The sequence below is a fragment of the Anomalospiza imberbis genome, chromosome 13, assembly GCF_031753505.1.
Source record: "Anomalospiza imberbis isolate Cuckoo-Finch-1a 21T00152 chromosome 13, ASM3175350v1, whole genome shotgun sequence".
In the NCBI taxonomy this organism is placed as follows: domain Eukaryota; kingdom Metazoa; phylum Chordata; class Aves; order Passeriformes; family Viduidae; genus Anomalospiza; species Anomalospiza imberbis.
Genome location: NC_089693.1, coordinates 10,168,775 through 10,194,229, shown reverse-complemented (window position 1 = coordinate 10,194,229; position 25,455 = coordinate 10,168,775). Strand labels below are relative to the sequence as shown.

Here is a 25,455-nt window from a genome sequence, read left to right as displayed (position 1 = left end):
AGGAGCTCCCCTGCAACTGAGGAACTCCCTGCAACACCCTAATTCGAGTTGGATGCCTCAGTTGCTGGGTCTTCCCAAATTTGCACCTATTGTCCACAGCAAAGGTGTTCTGACATCAGAATTTACAACTGGACTTGCCCTGCTAAATGGCTGTTAATGCAAGAACGTTTTGTTTCTTGTTATCTACAGTTCTGTTAAAAAAAAAAAAAAAGAAAAAGAAAAAAGAAAAAGGCAAAAGTGGCTGCTGGAAGTTAATGCTTGGTTTGATTTCTGATCGTGCCTGTCTGATCATTGGAGTGGACTCTGTTACCCTGTGATGCACCAGCCCAGGGTCCAGGTGTGAGCACATGTCAGCTCAGCCCAACACTAATGCTGGCATTTTGCAGCAAGGGGAGAAAGATGATAAACTCACGACAGCTGACAAGTGATCAGGCCTGACTATGAAAAATCAAAGGTTTTAAATTACTCTGAATAAGTTTGGATTGAGTTTATATATGATTACTGCTCTTGTATGGTCATGGCATTTTAAAAAGAGATTAGAGATTTTTCTAGATTTCTTTAATTTTTCTAATTTATGGAACACAAATAATTTAAGCCAAACCCAATCTCTCATTCTTCCCTTAAAAATGCTGTTTACTCTAGCACAGAGGTTGTTGCAAAAGCTATATAATAACATATAGAGTAGAAAGTATTGTATGAGGCTTCCCATTTGTGGTACCGATTCTCCAAGTTTGCAGATTGCATACAGGGACAAAAGAAGACAAGGTTGCTCCTCTAGGCAGTTCCAAATCTAATCTGGAAACGGAATTGACTGAAGTGGAAGAAATGCATCCTCCTTTTTCTCTCCAAAAGTAATTTCCTCCAGTTTGGCTCAGGCCTGGTAGAAGATGCCTCTGACGCGGTGCTAATGGCGGCAGTGCCATGTGCGAGCAGGGCTGGCAAGAAAACCGCGAACTAACCTGAGCCACCGTGTTCGGTGCCCTGTGGCTCTAACAGGGAGCAAGGCCGGGTCCCTCTGGGGGGCAGGAGCCGGCTCGGATCGAGCCGGGCTGAGGTGACCCCTCCTGCCGGCTCCGTGCCCTCGGGGACGCCGCGCAGCCCGATGCGAAGCCGCTGCCTTTGCAGAGGCGCGGGGCCCCTCTCTGAACCGCACTTCCCAGCCAGGCGGGTTTCTCTCCCGGGAAGCTCCATTTTTACCATCTCCGCCTTCACCTCAGCAGCGGCACAGGGCAGCACGGCCGCCTGCCCGCCCGCAGCCACTGACGCCTTCTCCGGGTATCTCGGAGCTCGCCGCTCGTGTGGAGAGGCCGAGAGACCCCCTCCCGGCCCGGGCGGCCCGCCCCGAGAGGAGCCGGGCGGGCAGCACCGCCCCGACAGCCCCCTCCTCCTCCCGGGGGCGGTGCGCGCTGACGCGGCAGCGCCGCGGCTCCTCCGCCGGCCGAGTCGCACAATTATGAGAAAGAGGCGCCGGGCCGAGACCGCCGCCAGCCCTGAGTCCCGGTGCGGAGCCGAACCAGCGCCGTCCTCCGCGTCCCGCGCCTCCCTTCGTCCCCGGAGCGTCGTCCTCGCCCGGCCGCTCCCCACCCAGCCCTCCGCTGCCGCCGAGCCCAGCCCCGATAGATGGAGACAGGCCCCGCCACCGCCGACGCCGAACCACGAGCAGGAGCTGCCCGGCGGGAGGAGAACCAGAGTCGGCGCCGAGACCCAGCCCGGCCCTGAGGAGAATGGTGAGAGCCGCGGGGTGCGGGGGTGCCGCGGCGGCGGGGCCGGGCGCGCCCGGCGGGGAGGGGGCAGGGACGGGGCCGCCGGATCAGACCTGTCCCAGCCGGCTGCTGCGGCTCCCGGCCGCCCCGAGCCGCCGGGGCCGCCTCTCGCCGCGGCTGCCGCTGCCGCGCTGCCCGCCACCCGGGCCGGAGGGGACGCTCGGGCTCCTCGCTGCCGGCCCCCGCTCATCTCCCGCCCGCGGGCCCGGCCCTCCCGCAGCTGCCGGCCGGGAATGCCCCGCGCCGCCGGGGCGAGGCTCCCGCCGCCGCTGCCGTCCTCGCGCGGTGCCCGGGGCAGCCGCCGGTCCCGCGGCGCAGGCACCGCACCTCTTAGAAACGAGAGCTCCCCGTGAGTGCTGCCAGTGCTGCCTCCGTCCGTCATGGTGGTTTGGTCTAAAACCAGAATTCGCACGGCGTAGTTCTCCAGGCTGCAGCAGTCCTTCCCTTCTGATCTTTACACCTATTTGATTTTTGCAGTTTCACCATGTTATGCATAAGGGCGCATATATATACCTAGACTTGTATGAGTGTCTGCAAAGAAATCACAATTTCAAATCCAGCTCTATATTCTGGCTGCTAAACGGTTCTTCATCCGTGTAAGTTTATTCCTTAATATTTAAAGAATTTAGGGTGACATCACATCATGTGCTTTCAAGTAATTTTGGAAACGTAAGTGTAAAGTCTAAATATATGGATTTCTACAGTCTGCTTGAACTTCTAGTAAGATGCTTTGTTTCATTTTAAATAAAGGTGTTTTATTTCACGGTGTTTTTTTAAAAACCACGGGAATTGGTGCCCATGAATCTTTCATTTCTGAGTATATCTGCGAACAGTGTGGAAGTGTGGGCTGTGTTCTTCTAGAAACTGCAAATCCAGCACTCCTCTAGGAATAGGGTGAAAATGCAACCTTCCGTTATGACTTAAGAGTGCTTGGCATCTGCCACTTGCGTGGTACTTGTTCTTCTCACCTGAAGTGGTTTGATGTTGGGTTTGGTTTTGAGGAGTGGGGGATTAGGGTTTTTTAATTTAATTTTTTAAATTTAGCTCTGCTGGGTGGTTTTTTTTTGGTGCTGACATAGCCTAGAAATGTACAGATTCGTTTTAACCATCATAGTTCTGTAAACCTGGGACTCAGCAGCCTTTCTGGCAATGTAGTGTGTTTGCAGTGTTTTATATTTGCTGTGTGTTTACCAAATGTTTTGAAATCTCTGTTAAACAGGTCTTTTGGTTGAGATGAATATAGGACATTTTATGCAAGCTCATTTTGCTAAAAATTTCCCTGCTGCTCCATGACTATTTAGCAACTTTGAATAATTGCTGGATGGTGTCCAACATTAAATCAGGAATTATTCTAAGGAGTGAGTTGTTCAATGTGGCAATTCCGGCTGTTCAGTCTTTTTTTTTAAATGTGTCTGTGTGGGTGAGATAAGTGTCTGCTAGATCATCCTTCATACCTTCTGGTAGGAGGCCATTCTTGACTTTGCTATTTCAAGGCAGGAGGGGGGAAACCTTTGTGCATGTGGAACTATTTAGGCTGAGTTTGGACTGTTTGTACCTTAGTTTCCTGATGTTGTACTTTGATACTTTTTTGCTTGCTTGAGCTCAGCAGTGGAAGGGTAATGTTCACTTGTCATACAAAGGCACCTTGAAACATCACCTTGCCTTTGTCAGTTATCTCACGCTATCTGTATCAGATCATCCATCTCCCCACGTGGATTATCTTGGAGAGAGTTACTCCATTGTGTTTTAAACTTTCATTTATTTTCTTGTCCCTTGAGGCTCTGCCTAACTAGTCTTGCTGCATTACCATTTTGTCTTGCCACATCAGCCCAGCTTTCTCCGCTCTCCTGGTGATAGACTGCAACATCCAAAGTCCTCTCTTTTTCTCATCGTTATCTTTGCCACTGGCTGTGCTTCCCTTTCCTGGAAACTCTGGACCAACACCCAAATTTTTCATGCTTCTGTCTCATGGCCCATTCTGGAGGTGCATTTCTGTTAACCATTCAGTCCTCATGGACAGTAGTGACAGATGGGCTGTTTCTGAACAGAACAATATTTTTTGAACTTCTGTAACTGACTCTGACACAATAGAGTTCGGCTATACTGGTTTGCGCTTTGACACCAGAAATGTTGCAAATAAATCTCTAAGAGGACTTGTCAAAAATCGTGTGTGAAGAGAGATGCTTGATAGAATTTTGCAGTCTTGAAAGACTTGAGAATGAGTTTCTGTATTGTAAGGTTTTGAAATACCAAGGGAATATGAAATGGTACTTCTCATGCCAAAATATTTAACCTGAAAAACGTGTCTTTGTCTTTTCTTTTTTTAGCTGATATTTATTTCTTTTGGAATTCCAAGTTTCTTTCAGTGGTGTCTACGTTAGCTGTGATATTCACATGCCCTGTTTATTTCCTGAAACAAGCAACATTAGTTCTGTTTCTTTTTCCCTCTTTTTTAAGGGCAGACTGATAGTAAAATCGGTGTGTGTGTTTTTCAGAATTGAAATTTTGGTTTTGAGGTGATGTTTCTTGTGCCTCTAAGTAATTCTGTCTTGGTGCATTTTACCTTCAGTGGTTGAAATTTCAGCAGCTGACTTTTCATCAGATAAATTCCTGAATAATTTCATTCTCTGTGTGTATTTGGATAAGATACTTACATAATTATTATAGCTATGTCACTTTTTAGCTCTGATACTGACAAATAGCTGTGGCCCCTGGCAAGTGAGTCTGTGCTTAATTGGTTCTACAAAAAATAGTCCACTTGACCTATGGTAAACTTGAACTTTTGTTGCACACTTTCTTTGTATTCTCTGGCCTGAAGCCCTCTTTCCTCTATTGTAGTCTCTGCAGTCTTATTGTCTTTTTTTTTTTTAATTTAATCCCTTGGCTTTCCTCACATAATGAGAACGTTGAGGTGATGGTGTCATATATCGTGATACAGCCAGTACTGAAAGTGGTCTACCTAATCTTTGGTTTCTGTTATTTGTATTATAAGAATATTGACTTTTCTTATGCTTAAATTATTGGTGTTTTTGTGTTTTACATAACAGAAAACTAATCTAAGAAAAGAACAGAAAAAGTAAACTCCCAAAACCTTAGTGTTGGCCAGCTTTGCTCCCCGTCCTTGCTCAGCACAGGATTAGCTGGGCATCCCTGCTGCTGTGCAGGAGGGGAGGGAGGATGTGCAGGAGGTGATTTGTCTTTTTGGTAGCAGCCAGTCATTAAGCAGCTGACCAGCTGCACCTTAACTGCGTGGGACCACAGCCCTGAGCAGCAGTGGGGATTCCAAGAGCAGTCTCCATCACAGCTGTTCCACTGATGGAAGGAGCACTAGTTTTCTTGAGGAGTGGTGAGTTTATTTCAGCCTTTACATCTCTATTTTGCTTGGCATGTAGAATGTGAGCCACTTTAACTGCCAGGTGCGCTGGACTTGCAGAACAACCTGAGTTTGGTGTTTTCCCCCAGCTATTATGATTTCTGCACAGAAGGAGGGACCAGGCAGGTCTAATTGCTGTTATGTGAGCAGAGGACAGTTCTTACTCCTGTGATCTTTCCAAGAAGGAAATGCCAGTGAGCTTCTGATGGGACAATGAAATATAAAAAAACCAAGAGAGAAACTGTGTACGACTTTTTTTTCCGTCCCAAAAATTGGATGAAAAGTGTCCGGAATACAGGGAATAAAATAACTATTGCTAATAGTGGTGCTGCTAGTTCTGAAAAGTTGCTTTATGAAAGGGCAGAATATTTAACTGTGGAAAGTGGTTTGACAGCATATGGTATAAGGATGTTGCAGGATTAGTCTGTAAGATAGATGTGGTTGATTGCCAAGGAGAACTTAGAAGTATGGTACGAAACTGACAGCACATTAAAGCTTGGTATATAAGTTATGCAGTTTTTGCCCCTTAACTAAAGCAAAGTTCAGATGCTACTGCAATGGTAGACTTGGGTTGAACCTTAATTATGGGGATTTCTGTGTTTCTTAAATCCTAAGAGTTGCATCAGTTTATTTAATCTTTATATTATTAAGAGCAGTGTAAGTTTTTTTTTCCTGAAGATTTGTACAAACTCATTCTAAGTTAAGCTAGTTCATGCATTTTGTTGTCACATTTTCTGAAATGTTTGAACACTTTGTATTGCAGATGTGCAATTGCTGAGTTAATATATGTCAACCTATCTTAATTTCATTTGTTCTCAGCTCAAAGAGGATGGAATAACATTTGTGTGATTGTATATCTGTTGATTTTTCTACAGCTGCAAAATCAGAATTTTAGAGGCTGATTCAGTAATCAAGTTAGTACTCTGCTGCATGTAGTTTGACAACTGATGTTTTTAGGTCATCCAGCTTCAGAAACAGCTATTGTAAACCCTCTGTGAAGCTTTTATGAGACATCATCTTCAGCCTGTCTGTGGAGAGCCCTAATTTACATCATATACAGTCCAACACCAAGTGCTTATTTTGTTTAAATGCACACCATGTGTTTTGCAATGAGCATGCACCAGGCCAATACACAGTTTCAATTAGTGTAGTTGTGTGCTTATAGTTTGTGAAAATTATGCACGTGTGAGTCTTACCAAAGTATACACTTACTGATAGTAATTTAATAGCAAGAATTTGAGGCCTCTTTTTGATTTGGAGAGCATTGGACCTCTTTTTTTAAGATCTGTAACAGCCTGGTCAAGCTTTTTGTTTCTTTGTCATGGTTCCCAAAGCCTGGTCTGGATGACTCCCAGTACTATTGGATTCTGACTTTAATTGTTTACTGCTAAACTGAGCAGATGTAGGAAAAAAAAAAGGAAAGAAGTTGTAGTTTTGCGAATTGGCATATTGAGATTAAGTTCTGGTTTGCTGATTTTTATTTTTTGGTTTGATTTTTTACTGGCAACCTTTTGGGTGATTAATGAAGTATATTTTTGCTGTGTTACACTAAATCATTCTTGCTTGAGAATACTTTCTCAGTTACAACTCTAAATTAGTTTCATCTAGGTGTTCAGCCTTTCACCATAACTCTGTAATCCTCAAAGCCTGGGAAAGTGTCTGTTACAGCTTAGTTGGTGGTAGCACAATGGTTTTTGTAATTGAATCCCAGCTTTTGTTCCCTGCTTTGTTCCCACTTACCTCTACTTATTTTCTTTACCTTATCTACTTGATTCTTGTCACCTCTGCTAAGAATTTTCACATTGTAGTCCTAGTCCCCTGACTTATGCTGGGTTGAGTTTTGCAAGGTATCCCTAGCTGATGGTTCTTATCCAAATATCTGCTAATTTTTTCTCTAATGCTGCAGTTTTTGTGAGATGTGGACTTGAAAAACTTGGCTCTAAAAGTTTAAGTTTAATAAATAAATCTACATTTATGCCTTCTGCAAATGGATTTCCAGATGCTCTGTTAGGAAAACTTAATTTCACAAACACTTACAGCTTAAAAATTTCTGGAGTTGTGCTCTCCTAGAGGTAGTTTGATTTAGCAGCCCAGTCCTTCCCACTCTTACTCATTTTATTGACAATATATTCTCTGACTGACCTGGAATGCTTGAGATGTGTTGCAGGGTAATTACCTCAGGTTAAGGGTTGCTGTTCAAGCCATTTGCTAGCTGTTCCCAAAGCTCTTCTTAGTGTGTTGTAATCCAGTCAAAACTCCTATAAAACCTGGCTGTCTCCCTTTCACCTGTCCCTTTGTGCTTCCTTGTGCTCAGTCACTGGGAATCTGAACTGAATAAACTTCCCGTCACCTCTTTTTTGTGGATTATTTTGTTGGTCATTTCCCTGAACCAGCTTCCATGTGACTGCAAAAATGCTGGTGTTGGTATGAGATAGGTTGGGATCATGTGCAGAGGCTTAGGAAAATGGGATTGTGTCACCCTGGACTTGACAGGAGCTGTGAAGCTGGATTGGAAGCTTGCTCCAAGGTGCCTGATATTTGGTTTGTTCTATTGCATTAGGAAGTGTTCAGTTACTCTGTGCATCACCCATGGAACATGAATGTTTTCTGGGTCTCATAGCCTTGTGCACAGGCATGGATGGAGCTGTGCCAACACAAGTCAGGTTCCATGGCCGCTTCGAAGTATAAACCAAATTGCTTTGTAGCCTTGTCTAACTGTACTGCAAGCGCATGGTGGCTATTCTTGAATACTCCTGTATCTAAATTCTTGTTCACAGAGGATGGTTTTCTTGACCTGCTTTTCTGAATGTGTGCTAACAGATTCAGGATCACTTGTTTTTACCAGATGTGCTGTGCTCCAGTCTGTCTCAGAACTGAGCTGCACCAAGATGAGTTTGATCCCTCCCATCAGGTTTTTTTCTGTTGGCAAATGATTCACTGCTGGTAACTTGTCTCATGTAACAGAATATTGCTGGATTTTTTTTTCTCGGTGTTCTTAGCATGCAGCATATTTGCTTTTTAGCGCTGTTCCCATTCTTGTTTGACTTTCTCGGGAAGCTGAACCTGTTTCTTTGAGTTAGGAGAAACCAAAGCTACATTCTACTAATGTATGTGCCAGAGCTCAGCACAGCAGCCATGTGGACAGGTTCAAAGACAGTCATGCTGCTGTACAACATTGTTAAAATTGCATGTAGATTGGCTTTGTGCTGTTAGTGTAATGCAGTGTTCTAGTATGTGGCTAGAGCCACTCTGAAAAAGCTGTTTCCTTTCAAAGCCTGTCCCTGGTGCTCCTGCAGGTCATGCAAGTCTTTAGGCATAACTTCAGTCACCTGGATAGGTTAAATTATGCATGTGCTTAAGCGACACATGATTAGAGCCTAAAAATACCAGTTGTGTAATTACAGAACTGTTAATTAACTTTCTCTTCAATTATAAAAATCAGTTAATCTGCAAGAGTAGGTGCAGTTAATGATGTTTTAAATGTCAAAATCTTACCAGTTTTGCCTGTGTTCCCTGGCTGCATTATTGTCTGTAGTTTGCAGAATCCAGTTAAACAGAAAGTTTAATAAAACTGCGGCTGAAGGCATTAGAGCAGTGTATGGCTGAAGGTGATCTTCTGGATGAAGAGTTTGAGAGAGATTCGTCTTGAAGGAACTGCTCATGGTAGTAACCTTGCATAAATCACTGGTACCTTAGCTGAGAGATATCACAGAGAACTGTCTAGGAACGTGGCGTTGTCTGGCAATGGCTCTGGCTGCAGAACTGGTTGGAGGAGGCTCAGGCCTCCTGATTTCACAGGCTCCTCTTTGCTGACCCTGTTGTTGCTGCTGAGGGTCTTCCTGGCTTTGCTGCTGGCTGGCCCTGGGGACAGCCCTGTGAGCACTCACCTGGCCTCACCCAGGGCCACTAAGCACAGATGTGGAGGTTGGGATGGACTTTTACCTCTTAAACTGGCATCAACTGGCTTTGCAGCCAGAGGCATTGAAAACCAGAAATAGCCACTTAAATAACCTTCGCCCTTCTAATTTGTGCAACTTCAGAAATGCTCTTGATGAGGATTTATGCCTTTGCCTCATTAAGCAATTGTTCTTAGTCCTGTTTCTTTTATAAAAGTCTTATGGAGAAAAATGATTGTTTAATTTTCAGCTGTAGAAAACCCACGGTTTGTGTGCATGCAGTTTTTGGTATAAATTTTACTGCTCCATGTGCAACTCTGTGATTCTTCACCATTAAATTCTCTGTAATTGTTTCAAACGCTTTAGTGAAACAATGTAGCCTTTTATGTTGCTTATATAGGGAAAGAGGGCAGAAACCTCTCATCACCCTTGTCCTGGTTTGGGCTGCCAGCTTGTGTTACAGGTGAACGTTCTGCGGTGCTGAGGGCTGCTAACAAACGAGTCATTGTGTGATTGCATCCTCTGGTTGTGCTCGGTGTTTCCTGGCCCTCAAGAAAAATATTTGGTACTGGTATAATCACAGCACTCTGCTGGACAGCACGGTGCAGTAAACTTTGGGCTGTGCTTTCTTCTTGGTGTAGAAAATGTGCAAGACCAAAGCTTTTCTGCCTTCAGAGAAATCCTGTTCTTAGGTTGTAGAAGAATATTTTCTGGTCGCGGGCAATCTGCAGAATACAGGTAGACTTTGCAGAGAGGGGGAGGATTATTCACAGGAGCTAATTAGGCAGTAAGTCCCCAGGCTTGCTCAGTGGAGACCAAGGGGGTTTCAGAGCAGCTCTTTTTCTCTCTGCAAAGAGGATGTAGAAAAATTAGCACAACTGAGATAAGGTTACTCATTTTGATGATCCTCTTGGGTGTCATTACTGAGTTTTTGGGGGTTTTTTGGTAAATATAAAGATCTTACATGTAGGACAAGAAAAATCTTTAGTAATTAATGTATTAGGAGGTGAATGTTAATTATACCATGAATTAGAACAAATCTTCAATGCCAGATGACAATGGTATTCTTAAACACAGGGTATCTGCCCCTCCAAAATGTGACCTTAGGCAATATGTTCTTGCTTCACTGGCAGCTCTCTGAGAAATAAATACATTCTTAACTTCCTTTCCTTTCTGAATATCAGGATGTGTGTGCATTAAAAAAATAAGTCTTTTTGTGTGATAGATCTGTAGTCTTTCCCTGGGTGCCTAGAGCCTATGTGCTTTTGGGGATTATTTTGATGTACCTTGGCAATATGCTTAGATCAGCTCAGCTCTTCTGCCAACCCAGTATCTTTCTGCTACCAAAGGGGATGTCCTACTTCCCTTCTTCCCACCCTGATCATGGATATGTGACGATTCTTTCTTGTGCTTTAGTTTTCTGCCCAGTTTACATCAGAATCTGTTAATTGTGATATTAAAGCTACCTACTTTTTTTTTTTTCCCTGAGGGTAATTTGCTGGTTTAGGGAGCTCAATCAATTTCCCAGAGGGCAAGTGCACAACTGCAGGTGGGGAGAAATAGCAGGAGAATGCGTGGGAGGGCAGAGTAGGAACTTCCTCAGCTTGTCCTCTCTGACTGCACCCTCACTTTATAATTTGAAGAATTGCATCTGTGAAAGCCAATATTTCTCCTGTGTTTCTTGGCTTTGCCAGGACCTCCACCTTCCTGCTGGTGTCTTTTGTTTCTCTAGGATGATTGTCTTCACTCTTCTCCCAGCAGGCCAGGGAGGAGCCTGTCCCAGGTATTAGTCCAGTGCAGCTTAGACAGGCCTTTGTGCCACATACCACTCAGCACTGGCTTTAGTGGTGCTTCGTATGCTGGAAGAAATTACCATAAATAGAAAACATTTTCCATGTGAAATCGTGTTGTGGTCTGTCAATATTATTTAATTAGTTGTTTCCCCTACTCTGGAAAAAAAAAACAAAAACAAAACACCAACACAAAATCAAAAAAACCCAACAAACCAAACAAAAAAAAAAGAGGGTACTTTATTTCTAAAAATAATGTATTTAGTTTCTGAGTAATTATTTAGACGTGTGGTATTTAACATTGAAGAGCTTCTGAAAGCATCAAAAGCTCAAACAACCCTCAAAAACAGGGTGGAAAATTTTAAAAGTGCCTAAACAAACATTGTATATTATTTCAGACAGTAATTAGCTGCTTTCACATTTCCTTAACAAACCCAGTTAAGTTTCTTCTTTGCACTTTTCTAGTGTAGAAAACAGAAACTACTTGAATAGTTTTAGTGGGGAACTTTATCTTCCGATAAGAGTTGAGGTCCATGGATGTCTCTTGAATGCTGTCAGGGTTCTTGTGCCCCGAGGTGGGGCTGTAGTCAGCACTGAGCAGCTGCAGGCTGAGCTGGCTGTGGCAGGAGAGCTGCTGCTTTGTCTTGACAGGCAGTGCAAGTGTAACTGAATCCAGCAGCTCTTTGTTAGGAGCTGTATTTAAAAATGCTTAAGTCTTTGTAATTCGGCAGTAGGTGAACTATAGCAAATTCTTGTTTTGGCTTGCTTTTATGCCAGCTCATCCTACTTTCTCCAGTCTCTTCTAATCGTTCAAGAAGTCTGATTGCTCTAGAGCTGACCGAAACGTTTGCTTCCCCTATTGTGCCTAACAAATACTGGCACATTGGTGTGCACGTGTGTACAGGCAGGGAGAATCCAAACTTCCATATCTGTTTCAGGTGCGTCTTTGGTTGTGTGTTTGCAGATGGGTCTCTTTCCTAGTTTCAATAGTTTTGATTATAACAATAAAGTTGTTTTCCCAGATACTGTGTAAACATATGTTCTGCGAAATTTCATCATCCTCAGCAGTGGTCTGGTGCTGTCTCCTATTTCATGTGCCCACTAGTGTGTTCTGTTGCTCTTCCTTCTCACTCATGCTATTCAGAGAAATACTATTGATCTGCCATAATTAATGTGGGCATAGGCTTTTTTTTTTAATATCTGTTCAAAGAGTTGTCTGAGGCCAGCTATGTCAAAAATTCCTTAGTGATAACAAGTTTCCATTGCTCTAGTGAGTTAATAATAGCCTACTTAAGTCAGGAGTCACCAGAATCTTTGCTGTGATGATAGAGAAGTGTCTTTCTTTGTACGACATGAAAAATAAGTCAGATCTGTAAATTGAACAGGCTAAGAAAGTGGCAGAGCAGGACAAACAGCATCCACCCTTCCAGTTTGCTTTTGTAGTTGTAATGTGCTTCAGCACATACTGAATTAATCAGATGTTCATGCACCTCATGAACTAGAAAAGGGAGGACTTTCCTTAAATCTGCAGCTCAAATATCGCTGCAGTCCATCCTTTGCACGAGGTGAGGGGTTTGCAGCCTGTAAAGCTGTCTAGGAGCAGTAGCTGCCAGAGCTGAGGCTTCTCATCAGGGAACAAAGTGGAAGCAAATTGAGGGCAGGATTAATTATTTGGCTGGTCACACGCACCCTTTCCCACTGCTTTATTTCCAGAGGTGGCCACCACTGCCTCCTTTCTTACATCTGTGACTTGTATTCCCTGTGTGAATGTGGAAGGGACTGGAGGTTGCTTGAGGAGGACAGCAACCACATCCAGATTATGAGTTGCTTTACTGCTGAAACCATGCCCCAAGCCTCATTCCTTCCAAAAATAAATCCAGCTTTTATAGGATTGTCTCTTCATACGCCCTCTGTGGCACGTGCAAGGTAAGCCCAGCGTTTGCCAGAAATGTGAGGTATGAGCCAAACAAATACTTTTATGGAGATCTGGTGAGCCAGGAAGCGCAGGAGTTTCAGCAGCCAGCACAGTGTGTCCCATCTGTCCCTGCAGAAAGGACCAGGGAGAGGCACCAGCCCTCATACGCACAGAGATGTTTTGACCGACTTAAAAAGACTTGGCATCATTCTGTGTGTGTGGTGAGTAGGAATGCTGACTCTACCTTCCTGCTGGTCCTATTTAAGAGAATGTGTAGGCTTGCAGTCTGCATCTGGTAGGGTCAGAATGACCACAGACTGCAGCAAAATCTCTGGTGCTGCGGGAGGTGAGGAGAATGCAGGCTGTACAATTGTATCACTGTGGATGAGGAAGGGAAAGGAGGCTGGATGTTTGAAAATGCAAGAGATTTGAGGTTGGTTTATACGGGTCATTCAACATAATTAAAAGTGGATTTTTAGTGAGGAACCCTGTCAGAAAGAAGCAGAGACTGTATGACCGGCTTGCAGACATTCCTATGTACTTTGCCATGATTTTTTTTGTTTGGCTTTTATTTTGTTTTAATATCATTTGAACAAAGTGAATATTAAGAGTGAAAATGTTGGCTGAAAAGCTGTAGCTATATTTCTTGTAGTTACAACCACACAGTCTTTCTCTATCCTTTTCTCTTATCCATGGAGTTAAGTTTTAGAGAGTAAAGAATTATTTTCATCTCCTTTGAAAACTCACTAGTTTGTTGCTTCTAGGTCATAACTTCAGTATATGCTTTGAAATACTTTATGGAATGCATCGAAATGTGATTGGTCTGTGAACTCGGAGGAAGTAATTTATAGATTCTTTAGCAGGGGCAAATTTTTTTAGCTTGGTATTTCGTTAGTTGGGAAGACTATGAATGTAAGCTATTCAGAAATCAATTTACTTCAGCTCACAGCAATGAAACTGGTTTACCTTCTGCTGTATTTTCTTTTTCCTCCCAAAATTCCAAATTCTGTCAATGAAAGTTGTTGGAAAATAAAAATTAAAATGCATTTCTCTCCTTGCTTCCCCTCGTCTTTTCTGAAGGCATGTTCAGGAACAGCTTGCCATCTGTTGTGCTGACACAGTTTCAGGGAGTCTCTGGATTTAGCAAGTTTAATTACTGTATCTGGTGTAGTTGGGCATTTAACTCGGAAGGTGTTTATTGTTATATCAGGTGAGAAAAAGCGAGCTTAAATTTACACCAGTGAGTGACTGTCTTCTGAAATCAATTGATGGTTCATTCCATAGTGACCTGAGCTATCTCATACTGTAGAATCAGTTGTGAAATATTTTCTAGGTGCATATTAATATGCCTTGTGTGGATGGTGTATGCATTTTCAAATGTAATACTTCCTGAAAAAGAGGAGTAATTTTATGGCTGGTCTAACTGCAGAGCAGCAGAGACCTTAAACTATTAATTAAATAAATTTATTTCTTTCAAAATACATTGCATTTACTCTGAATTTTCCACTGAAAGACCTGTATTGCAGTTTGAAGGTAACTTTCCCAACGATATAGATGAAGTGGATTGAGTTTGAATGTAATAAAAATATATCAAAAATATTAGGCCTGTGGGTTCTATTCTGATGCATCACCAGATAAAGTCACCACTTCATAATGCTACATTCTGTTCATGAATTTAGGGTATTCTTAATTAAATGAATCTGCAGAAAAAAATCCCTAAACAACTGAATTATGTGCTTTGTAATTGTACAGTGAAATAATTCTCTCAAAACCAGCCTGTTCTCCAAATAGCAGATTGGAATAATTTTCATCAAGTTTGAGAGAGCTGTAAAAATCCCTTTTGACAAATCCTGATTACCCTTTGCATCCAAAACTGCACGTGGATTCAGGGACTTCTGTGGTCGCTTCATTACATCAGAGAAGAACTTGATAAAACAATAGCTGCTCTGTTACAGACCTGGATTGCTGTGGAATCTGTTCAGAGCAAATCTCCTGAACTGTTTAATAAAAAATAGGATTGTTGAAGGTTTGTTTTCAGCACTGAGGGAGCCATTGAGGGGAAGATTCTTATCTTTGCTCTCTGGCTCACTTGAGATCTGCTTCCCATGTGCAGATTTGACAGAGGGCTTTCTCTGACTGCCCTCTTTTCTTGCTTGCTTCAACAGTTTTTATTTAATGTAAACCCAGTATTTTTTTTGTTATCAAACAATCTGTTTTCAGGACTTTAGCAATATTTTCACTAGTAAAGTTTTTCAATCCAGAAACAGGAGCTGTTTGCTCTCTTAGGAGTCCAGTGAAGCCTGGTAAGCTGTTCTATTTAGAAGAGGATCTTCAGCGTAGCAGAGACCCCTTTTGTGCTTGATGGCTCTGTCTGGCTGAGCTGGTGACATTCTGTGGCAAGAGATACCCCAGTGCATTTGGGGGAAAAAAAGAAAAGAACCAACTTCTTGTAGATGAAGCTGGTTGTTGCTTTAGACTAATAAGTAATCCTGATGCAGCAGGTAAAATATCCTCGCAAAAATTTTCATTTGTAGTGGATTAAACAACAATTAAGATTAAAGCAACAGTCCTTAGAGTGACATTCTTTACAGGGATGCATTGAAGCACTGCATAAATATCTTCTGGCTTTGGGATAATGTCTGAGCCTCTGTCTTTTGAGTATTGCACATATCCATACTTTCTATGGAAGTCAGTACAAAAAACTGAGGTTGACTGATACTGTAGATACTGATTCAGGAACAAGTTTCGTAGGTGCTCTGTGTGTGTTGTGCATTGTCTGGACAGACAGCACTGTTATTCTGTGTCAGAGTCTTTTAAATATAGTTCATAATACTAGTTGCCTAAATGCTTTGTTTTTCTCCCCCCTCTTTTAAAAAAGAAAACAAAAACCCCCAAACTAGAATTACAGAAGTATGTAACTTTAAATTGAAGGGAAAGCTAGTAAATTAAATGCCTGGGGTTTGACAGAGCCAAGAGTTTAAACCAAATGGTAGCAAATATATGGCATTAAACTACCTTTTTTTTTTTTTCCTTCCATCTGCTTAGATAGCTGAAGTTTTGAAGAGATTCCTTGAATGATAAATATTTCCTTGAGGAACTGAGATGTGCTCTGCTGGTATTTTTAATACAAAAGTATTTTCTTTGGTAGATAGATGTAACTTTCTTTCAGCCAGCTCTCAACCCCATACAAAATGGCTTAGTTACTCGGCTCATCCTGGGGTGCACATTTTTCAGTATCATCCAGTTAATTTTTCCTAAAAACAAGTTCAGGTATTTTACCTGGAGTGTGGTTCTTACTGCCTTAAGGATTTGAAGCACTTTCTAGACATCTTTTCAGTGAGCTATTGATGTAGAGGAGGCTCTATAACATTATTAAAACATACTTAAAACTTTTAATTTAGTGCATTTTATTTATGGCTCCTCTTCCCCCAAGAAGCTTTATGAATTCTAAACTACTTGATATGCAATTAACCTAATTGGATATTGTATTTATCACAATTGTTTGGCTTTATTCAATGTATCTAGCATGAAAGCAATAAGATAGAGGTTTGTCTGGAATTTCTGCCTTCCAGCTATAGCTGCAGGAGCCCAGTGCCTGGCTAGGGCTGGTTGTCTGGGCAGGGATCACAGGTCAGTCCCATGGTGCAGCACGTGTTTGGATAATGGAGTGGGTTTCTCAGATAAGAGACCCTCTGGTAAGTCACGAAGAGTGTGTGTGGCATGTATAGTTACATAAGAAGCAGTAACTTCAAATTGGAACAATGTCAGTGGACAATTCCTTGAATAGACAAGCTAAAGGACATTGTTAGTACAGTATGTCTCTTAGAAATGTTTTGAAATTTATCTTGTTGGCTCTAAGTGACCTAGACAGATAGGACTGCTCTGCGGCAGCGCTAGCACGACTGTTCCTGCTGCGCGTAGTTTCCACTCTGTCGTCTTGTTTTCAGGCTTGCTGAAACTTTCCTGGATTTTCTTCTGTCCAGGTGGAAAATAAATGTTTTGGAAAATTGGAGGCAATGAAGAAAGAATATAGAATCTATATTAATTTTTAAATAAAGGACAAATAAAATTGGTGGGTCTTCTTGAGAAAGTATTGAGCTGCCATATGGTGTAAGCAGAGATTTGAAAGATGAAATATGAGACTGTGTAGAAAGTGATATGATTTCTAAATTTGAAGCTCAGTCTATGCTATCAGTAACTAAAATCCCCATTATCAGCCCTCCACAAAGGTCACAGTTTAGCAAATTATTTATTAATTCAGGTAAGTTTCCTGATTCAGTGGGGAGCTTTATTGGAAAATTCTCAGGAGAACTGCTGGGTTGGTGTGGGCTGTTGCAGGCTTCAGGGTACTATAGTTGGGAAAAATTAAATTTTAGTTTTGTTTGTTACAGTATTGTAACTTATTATCTTACAACAGTTTACAGTATCACAAAAGAGTAGAAAAAATAAACTGGGATCCCTTTGTGCGTGAAGTTCAGGATTGCCAGCTACAAATATTATTTATACCTGCCATATTTGTTATTTGAAAATCATGAAAGTCATTTGATATCTTGCCAAGCAGACAGGCTTACTTTCTATAGAGAAAATAATTCAGACCAAACCTATTGAATAAACTTTGAGAATTTCACAATTGCTTGATAAGGCTTTGCCATATTGCTGTGCATCAATTGCTAGAACTTAATTGTCTTCTTTTTTTAATATGTTGAATGAGAGGCTCTTAAAAATACGTGAACCGAAGGGGGGGAGAGTATTAGGGGGTTGTTTTTTATTTCTGAGACTTGATTTCATACTGTACTTTGGTGATGGTTTCTTTTTTTTTTTTATTACTTTATTTTTTCACCTGCTATATGCAAAACCTGAAATTTTAATTTGTGGTAAATATTTCATTCTACAAAGAGACTTGCTAAAGTTATCCAGTGTGAATTTCAGTAAAGATAACATATAAATCTTGAGCAGGTACATTTAAATAATCTCTTATTGGAGCTTTGGAGTGCTAATGCTATTGCTGGGTCAAACGTAGTTAATATTAATATGGCTATGGTAAAACTTCCACCTGTTACAAAAGGCCATGGGATTATGTTGGCATTTAGATACTTCCAGAAGTCAGAAATAATTGGGCATGTTCTCTTGAGTTTGTAGTTCAGCAAGTACTTGAGTAAGTTTTGTTTCAAATAGCAATTAGAATTATTTCAGCATTGGTGAAACTGTTGGGAGAGGACATATTTATTTAAAGTAGTATGAAGTATTTATTTTAATCATGATCCCAGAGTGAATCATCTCTTCTAGATATTTGAATCAAATCTGTGTGCTTTCTGCTTCTTGATACTCTTTCAGAAGTACTGGAGGACACAGTGGACTTTGCTCAGAAATCAGTACAACTAGAATGAGGTATCTTGTGAAACCTACAGCTTAAAGTCTGTGCAAAAGCCTTGTTGGCCTCTCTGGGATGAGGAGTTAGTAGGTACTGTTAGTAGTTAGTTAGTTAGTTAGTACTGGTAGTAGTTACCTCTTCCAAAAAGGTAAAAGTTATGAATTTTTATGTGTGTAGACAAGATCCTCCCAGCTGAGAGGTCTTAATGTGGTGAAACTTTCATAGACTCACCTGAAAAGTGAAGATAGTTCAGGAATAATATAAATTGTATTACAATTTTTCTTGTAAGTTTTAAATTTTATTTAGCTTGAGAGTGACAAGAATGCATAGGAAAGAATATGGGAAGCTAAGATTTTTCTTCCACAGTTTTGAAAAGAAAGAAAGTAAACAGTTGAGAAGTAGATCTCTATATGTTGTTGCTACTTGTGCCTTTTGCTAAAAGGCTCCTGACCCGTGTTACCCATAACCATGGTGTAAAGTGCATCTTCTAAAAATACACTGTGAAAACAGAGCACTTGGAGCAGCAGGAGCTGCCTGTTACTGGAAACAGAGTTTGAGGGGGTGGAGTTGTGTATCCTGTTCAGATGATGAAAAAGCTTCAGTGAGAGTAGGCAGTTTTTCTTCAACAGTCTGATAACTTGCATATTGATTTTTGACTTCTGACTGAATCTCCTGTATTAACTTGATCTTTAGCTGATGAGGGGGTATTTCTTAGAGGTAACTGCTACAACTAATTTATACTCAACAGTGTCCTCATAGCATCTTCCTTTTTCTGGTAATCACAGGAACATTATGTAATAATTTACATGGAAGGCAATACTTCTGCATTTCAAATGTGATTGTTACCCATATATGGGAATTGTCTTTCACTCAGTTCTCTTCTCTTCTTGGTTTGTATTTTTTTTTCTTTTTTTCTTTTCCCCTCTCAAAAGAAAACAAGACTCTAAAATTACCAAATTCTATATAAAATCTTCTGCAATAAAGATTAATTAGCATACAGGCATGCTTCTAGAGAGAGTCTAATTTTACTAAGAAGTTACAAGTACATTTTAATAACATTACAGAGCTGCTTCTACATAAATAACTGACTTGGGGTGGCTGATAAAATGTAGTGATATGTGCTGAAAATATTTGCACAGTTGAAAAATTGAGAAATCCTTGATAAGGGGTTAAAACTACATTCTTTAAGAGATAAAATGATGAATGGTTAATTTTATTTTGGTTTTTTTTTCTGTTTTTGGGATGTGTTTATTATGACAAGTGCTGTTGCACATTGTTCCTTGTCCCCAGCTTTGATCACCACTTAATAATAAAACAATATTGCGTGGAGCAATTGACGCAATTGCTTGTGGTTTATATTCTTTGGATTTTAACATCTAGCGTGTTATCCCTGTGATCTCTTGCTTCAAGGTGTGGTTTTAGCCAGCTGGCTGAAACATCTAAGTATTAAATTACTCTTCTGTATCTTTTTATATTCTGCAGGATCTGCAGATTTAAGCTTAAACTGCTGCAGTGTTAAAGTAATGCTCAGTTTTAAGAAATTAAATATAAAAATTTCCATGTAAACAGTGGCGACTCAGGCAGGAGAAAGTAGCTTCCAGAACTGGGATTCGTCTCACAAAGGCTAAAGCTTAATAGTGCTTAAAAAAAACTTAACAAGGAGCTAAAAATTTGGACTACTTTCTGTATGTAAAATACATGTTTAGTATGACACATGTATAAATGTACGTATAAACATATATCAGGTTTATTTTTGTAACAGTGCTAATCATCTGATAAAGGTAGAGAAGAGAGAGAGCTGTTTTATGCCCAACTCTTGTAAGGCAGAGGTGTCCTAGGAAATACTCAGCTCCTTTGTGGTGGATGGTACACTTTTCTTGCTAAACAACTGAGGAGATGCTGCTAAAAGATGAATTCTGAGGACAGCAGAGGAAGAGATCTCTTTTCTTTCTTTGACAAGCCTCTTAGGGGACAGTCACTTGGTTCTGCTTCAGAGGAGAATGAAAAGAAACACACCAGAAAATCTCCAGCAAACAAAATAGAGGGAAAAGGACCACAAATGGAATGGTGTAATGGAATCCTCCATAACACTAGATTTGCATATAATGTTTAATATCCTGCTTTTCCCTTGCCAGGCCTTCCTTCTCCTTTGCTACAGCATTCATTCCTATGTGTAGGGAAAGGAGCTAGGACAGTAACAAATGGACCTTGGCTATTTAATTTAATCCAGGTGTGTAAAGGATTAATTTAAATATGAAATGCACTGTGTGAGCGCTCCTTCTGTTGTCCTGCTTTTCCTTCCATGATTCTTTGCTGTGGATTGTGCATATTTTCTCCTTCTTTCTGTCTCCAGAAGTGCCTTTACTCTGCAACTTTCCCTACTCCTGGGAAGAGCAAAGGACTTCTTAATGTGAAGACAGAATCTGGAGCAGCAGTTTGTTGCTGTCTTGATAAATTCATCATCAAAGTTCACTAAAGCAAAATATTGGAAGGTGATCATGATGAATAATGTAGGAAAGATCTGCTGAGTCTGGGAAATGTTTTGAAAGAGGGTGAGCAGTTCAGGAGCAGTTTTCTGACGGTCTTTATTAAAATTAGCTGGTACATTCTTAGTTGTAATAATGTCTCCATATTATCTTAAATGGATTTTGAAGTTGCAGTGAGTGAAAAATGCATCCATCTTAAACTTCTCTTAAAATCTAAAAAAACCCAAAAGTCTTAATTTCTTCATCACTTCCACAGACCTCTGATTAGATACCTGTGAATAATATCCATCAGTCTTTTTTCCCCTTTCTTGTAAAATAAAACAGTGTGAAATTTATCAAATTTTTCTAAAGGTAAAATGTAAATGTAGCACCTTGCTGTTAGCAATGAAGCAATTTAAATGCAATCTCAGTGAGGATTTAAAATAATGTTGCATAAGATGCAAATTAGCATTCCAAGATTTTTTTCATTATTTTAATTTCTAAAAGTCCTGTCTGAATTTCTTTCCCAATGTATTGCTGAAACATGACACAGACATTATGCATTGATGTTGTTCAGCAACTAACTTAAGATTATGTAAGATAATGTTAATGTGGTTGTTTAAAGCAACTGAAAGAAATGATGTCCAGTGATTAGAATAGTAAGCATTTGAAGTAATGAACATGCTTAATTTCATGTTTCAGAACATGTTTCAAGTTTAACCTTTGAACACAGTTCAGAGATCCCAATTAATTTCATTTACTGAAATGAAAAGTATCTCGATGAAGAACAAAGGTTATGACCTATTTATTGCTAGTTGAAAAGATTGCCAGTGTTGATAGAAAGCTTCCTTGCCCACAATTCCAAGGTGAAAATTTTACTTCATTAAAGAGGGAAATAGATGAAATTAGTATTATCTCAGTTTAATGCAGGTAATTAAAAAAAAATTTTACATGATATTTTTTTCTTAGCAAGATAGGGTAATAGTGTATCTTAAAATTGTTTATGGGGTGTTTTTTAGGTACATAGACAAATTTTTGCTATTGGAATGTTAGCTTTGAAAAATATTAGTTCTGATTTTAAGTGATTTGTATATAAATTACATAATGATTCTGGTTGTCTCAGCTTTTGGAGAGATGTGTGAGATGCTTTTATAAGGTTATACATGGTTTTGTTAGTTTTTGAGAGAGCAAACCCCCTTCCAACTCTTCTTTCCTTAAAAAGCTTTTTTCATTGCAAAGGTATGTGATTTGTATTTTATAATACTATGATTTTTTTTGTTTTTCAGTCCCAGAAATCCTGGATAGAAAATACTTTCACGAAGAGGGAGTGTGTGTATATTATACCAAGTTCAAAAGACCCCCACAGGTAAATGAGAAACTATGCAAGACTTCATTGCTGCTCTTTAATGTTAAAAAAAGTCAGATTTCTCATGAGTGTTAGACTGGTTTTTTGTATGAAATACTGTCTGGGGTTTGTGCTTTCATGACTGGACATTGTGGCTCTGTGAGTTGGATTTTTTTTTTTCTGGAAGTACTTTGGCATTGCAGAAATCTCAGAAAAAATGTTCTTCCCCTGTTCCCTTTGCTGCTTCTTACCACTCCTCCTACTGATGTCTATGATCTGTTTATAGTGAGGGGGGTGTGAAAAAGAAATTTCTGAAGTCAGAAAGTCTCATAGAGATGTCCTCTACTGGAATTTAAAAAGCATCATTGTAAGTGTAGGGTGAAGTGTGAAAATCAACCTGACAGTGTAGAAAAAATGGGTGAAGAATTCATAGAAGAATAAAGAAAACCAAGAATTGGGGGTGGAGAAAAATTACAAAAAAAAAAAAAAGGCTGAAGAAGTACTTGCTTCTAGGGAAAACAGATAAATGGGAACTGTTCAGATTTCATGTCATGTGTAATAATGTTAAGTTCTTAAAGGAAAAAAAACTAGGCTGAAAAATGGGGAAATATGTTTCTAGAGGGGAGGCTGAGGCCAAGAATATTTATCATATCTCACAGGCTGTTTTTACCTTATCTTAAATTAGAGGTGTGAAATCAAGCAAGTTAATGGTAACTCTAGTGTATATCTAGCTGACTTTCACCAAGTGTTACAGGTATAATTTAAGAGTTCCTACAATGATTGAGTTTGATGTGCATAGTCATGACATTTGTGTCACAGATAAAATAAAGTCAAGTTGGAAATAGATTTATAATTGGTATTTTTAAGGCAGTTTTGTCTCCCCATAATATTTACTATTGTAATTATGGATTTTAGATCACCATTTTTTTTCTTAAGCTTCATATATGTGACAGCAGCTGAGAAACCTTTTCTTCTGAGGCTGAGAAAACTTCTATTTCACTCTTTTCCTTAAAAAACACTTATAAATCTCTTTTGTTATACTGGGGCAGGTTACTGTTTTTCATTTAAGTACTTTGTTTTTAAACAGAAAAAGAACTAAATGCTGTAGAATTTTCAAATTATTGTAAATAATTCACCACATTCCTTGAAATCATGTGACATGAGAAGCTTTTAGAATTTATAGCCACAATTGCAGCACATGGAAAATTTGCAAATGCAAACTAAGTAATTAGGAAGCTGTTAAAATTTCCAGAGCATTTAACAAGGAACAGAATGGTCTTCAACACTTGCCCTTTCAGTTTAAGCTATTTGTAGCTTACAATGGACTTTACAACTTTCCCACCACAATTTGTCCTTCAGTTTCTAAGAATGGCCTCACTCACTCTGTTGGTAAATTGCTCACTGTTGTGTGTGAATTGTGTGAGAAATTTAGTCATATCTTTAAATATTTCTTACAGATGCCTTCCAGGATGTCAGATTTGTCAGCAACTTGTCAGGTAAAAGCTCTTTGTAATTACAATATTTATGAATATTTTCTCATTAAGTGCTTTCATAATAGGGTTTTCAAAAGTTTTGATCAATATTATGAGTTACAAGTTGGTGAAAGGTTAGATATAAAATAAATACAACTAATGTTTAAAGAACTGTCTGCAATAAGTAGGTCATGGCGTTATAAATGTTATATAAATTACTTGGCTTCAAAGAAGCAATTTCTCCTGGCCTCCAGCTTGCTGCCTTAGTGAGCTTCAGTGTTTTGCATAATAATATGTATTGTAATTGACTATTGCTGTAAATATTTATGACAAGAAAGCTCGCTCTGGAAAAGAGGTTTTTGTAATGTCTAGAATCTTTCCTTTCTACATCTGTTCTGTTCCTGTTATCGATAAAGGAAGTTCTTTTCTCTTACAGTGGTAGTATTTACCAAAGCATTCTCCATGCTCTGGGTGCAGGTGCTGCTGTGGCCGCTTGGTCAGACAACATGCTTGTTTCACTGCCAGTCTGGCTATGAAATACTCCGATGTGAAGCTGGGTGAAAACTACAATCAGGAAATAGAAGAGTGGTCAGTGGAAAAACACACAGAACAGACCTCTACTGATGCTTATGGTGTCATCAACTTTCAAGGTGGCTCTCATTCTTACAGGGCTAAGGCATGTATGATGTTTTGTTGTTTCTTTTTTTTTCTTACTCTAACCATGTTGGTGCTGAATGCTTCATTCAAATTCTGAAATTGAAAGCTGAAAATATTAACACCTCTATTATGACAAACCAGTGCCCTCTTCTATTCTAGCATTTTGTTGTGATTTGAATTCTTTCTAATTTCTATTTGTAAAATATTTTTAGTTGTGGTAGAAATTATTTAAAGCTTATGCAGTTACAGGCTGCAGGGGGTGCTTGTACAGTGTGACTTCTGTGGTCAAACCAAAGTGCTTGAGTGAGGGAGCTGTGTTCTTTAAGCTGCTGGCAGAAGCCCTAAGGACAGTCCAGTATTCCAGGTCAGATCATCTCTGTGAGAGAAGGGCCCTTGGCACAGTTCTCATATTCTTAATGGCATTGTATGGTTCCTTTGTACTTAGTGTAGCTTAAAATTGCTGTGAACCCTTTTCTAGGAGCACAGAAACACTGGGCTGCCCACTCATTTCGGCTTCCTTCTGCAGAGTGCAAGTGGGGTTGCTCAAACCTGTTTAATGAAGTAGTGTTGTTTTGTTATTTAGAACTTTATTCAGAAAGGGTTCAATTTCTGCCTACTGTTCCCTCTACTTAGTAGCTCATTCTGAAGATGTGGCAGCATTGTAGCTGATTAACCATCTACTTAATCTTATCTTGCTGTTAAACATAGAGTGTTAAAAAGCTGCCAGTTTTGAAGTTTTCTGTTGAAAAATGTAGGTTTCCTTACCACCAGGAACAGGGAAGGAAAACCAAGCAGTTGTACAACTCTTTGCAGGGAACACAGAAGCCTCTCCCAGCATACGACAGTCCTTTTACAGATGCTTCTGAATTTAATCTAATTTAGAGATCATCCAGTGCTTTCATAGAGTCATTTTCTAGGTCACTATGCCAGTAGGATGGAATACCATGCTCTTTCTGTAGTTGTTTCCTTTCCAAAACTTGCTTTCAAAACTGTCACATCTGGACTATAGAGGATATAAGGGAAGCTTGTTCATTTATTGCATCTGCTGTGTTTTGAGAAAGTGAATTACAGTTTCCATAGCCAGGAGTAGGATAATATATCCTGAAATACATCCTGGTTCTTCTTTTGACACATTTGAACCTTTAAACTCTGTTGTTGTGCCTGCAGTATGTGCGATTGTCATATGACACTAAGCCTGAAGCTATTCTGCAACTTATGCTCAAAGAATGGCAGATGGAGTTGCCAAAGCTTGTTATATCTGTCCATGGGGGCATGCAGAAATTTGAACTTCACCCACGCATCAAACAGTTGCTTGGCAAAGGTCTTATCAAAGCTGCAGTGACCACAGGAGCCTGGATTATAACTGGAGGAGTGAACACAGGTAAGGAGCTAGCAAAGAATGTGCACG

General features: G+C 40.1%; 1 protein-coding gene across 1 annotated transcript in view; it reads left to right on the top strand.

Annotated features, from left to right (window-relative positions):
* The first annotated feature begins 1,408 nt into the window (after positions 1-1,408).
* TRPM7 (transient receptor potential cation channel subfamily M member 7) overlaps positions 1,409-25,455 on the top strand; it is a 52,522-nt gene continuing 28,475 nt past the window's right edge. Inside the window, exons 1-5 of the mRNA XM_068203845.1 lie at positions 1,409-1,727; positions 21,860-21,939; positions 23,376-23,414; positions 23,868-24,066; positions 25,215-25,428. Coding sequence (XP_068059946.1) covers positions 1,725-1,727; positions 21,860-21,939; positions 23,376-23,414; positions 23,868-24,066; positions 25,215-25,428 — 535 coding nt within the window. The 5' untranslated portion in view covers positions 1,409-1,724. The remainder of the gene's footprint in view (positions 1,728-21,859; positions 21,940-23,375; positions 23,415-23,867; positions 24,067-25,214; positions 25,429-25,455) is intronic.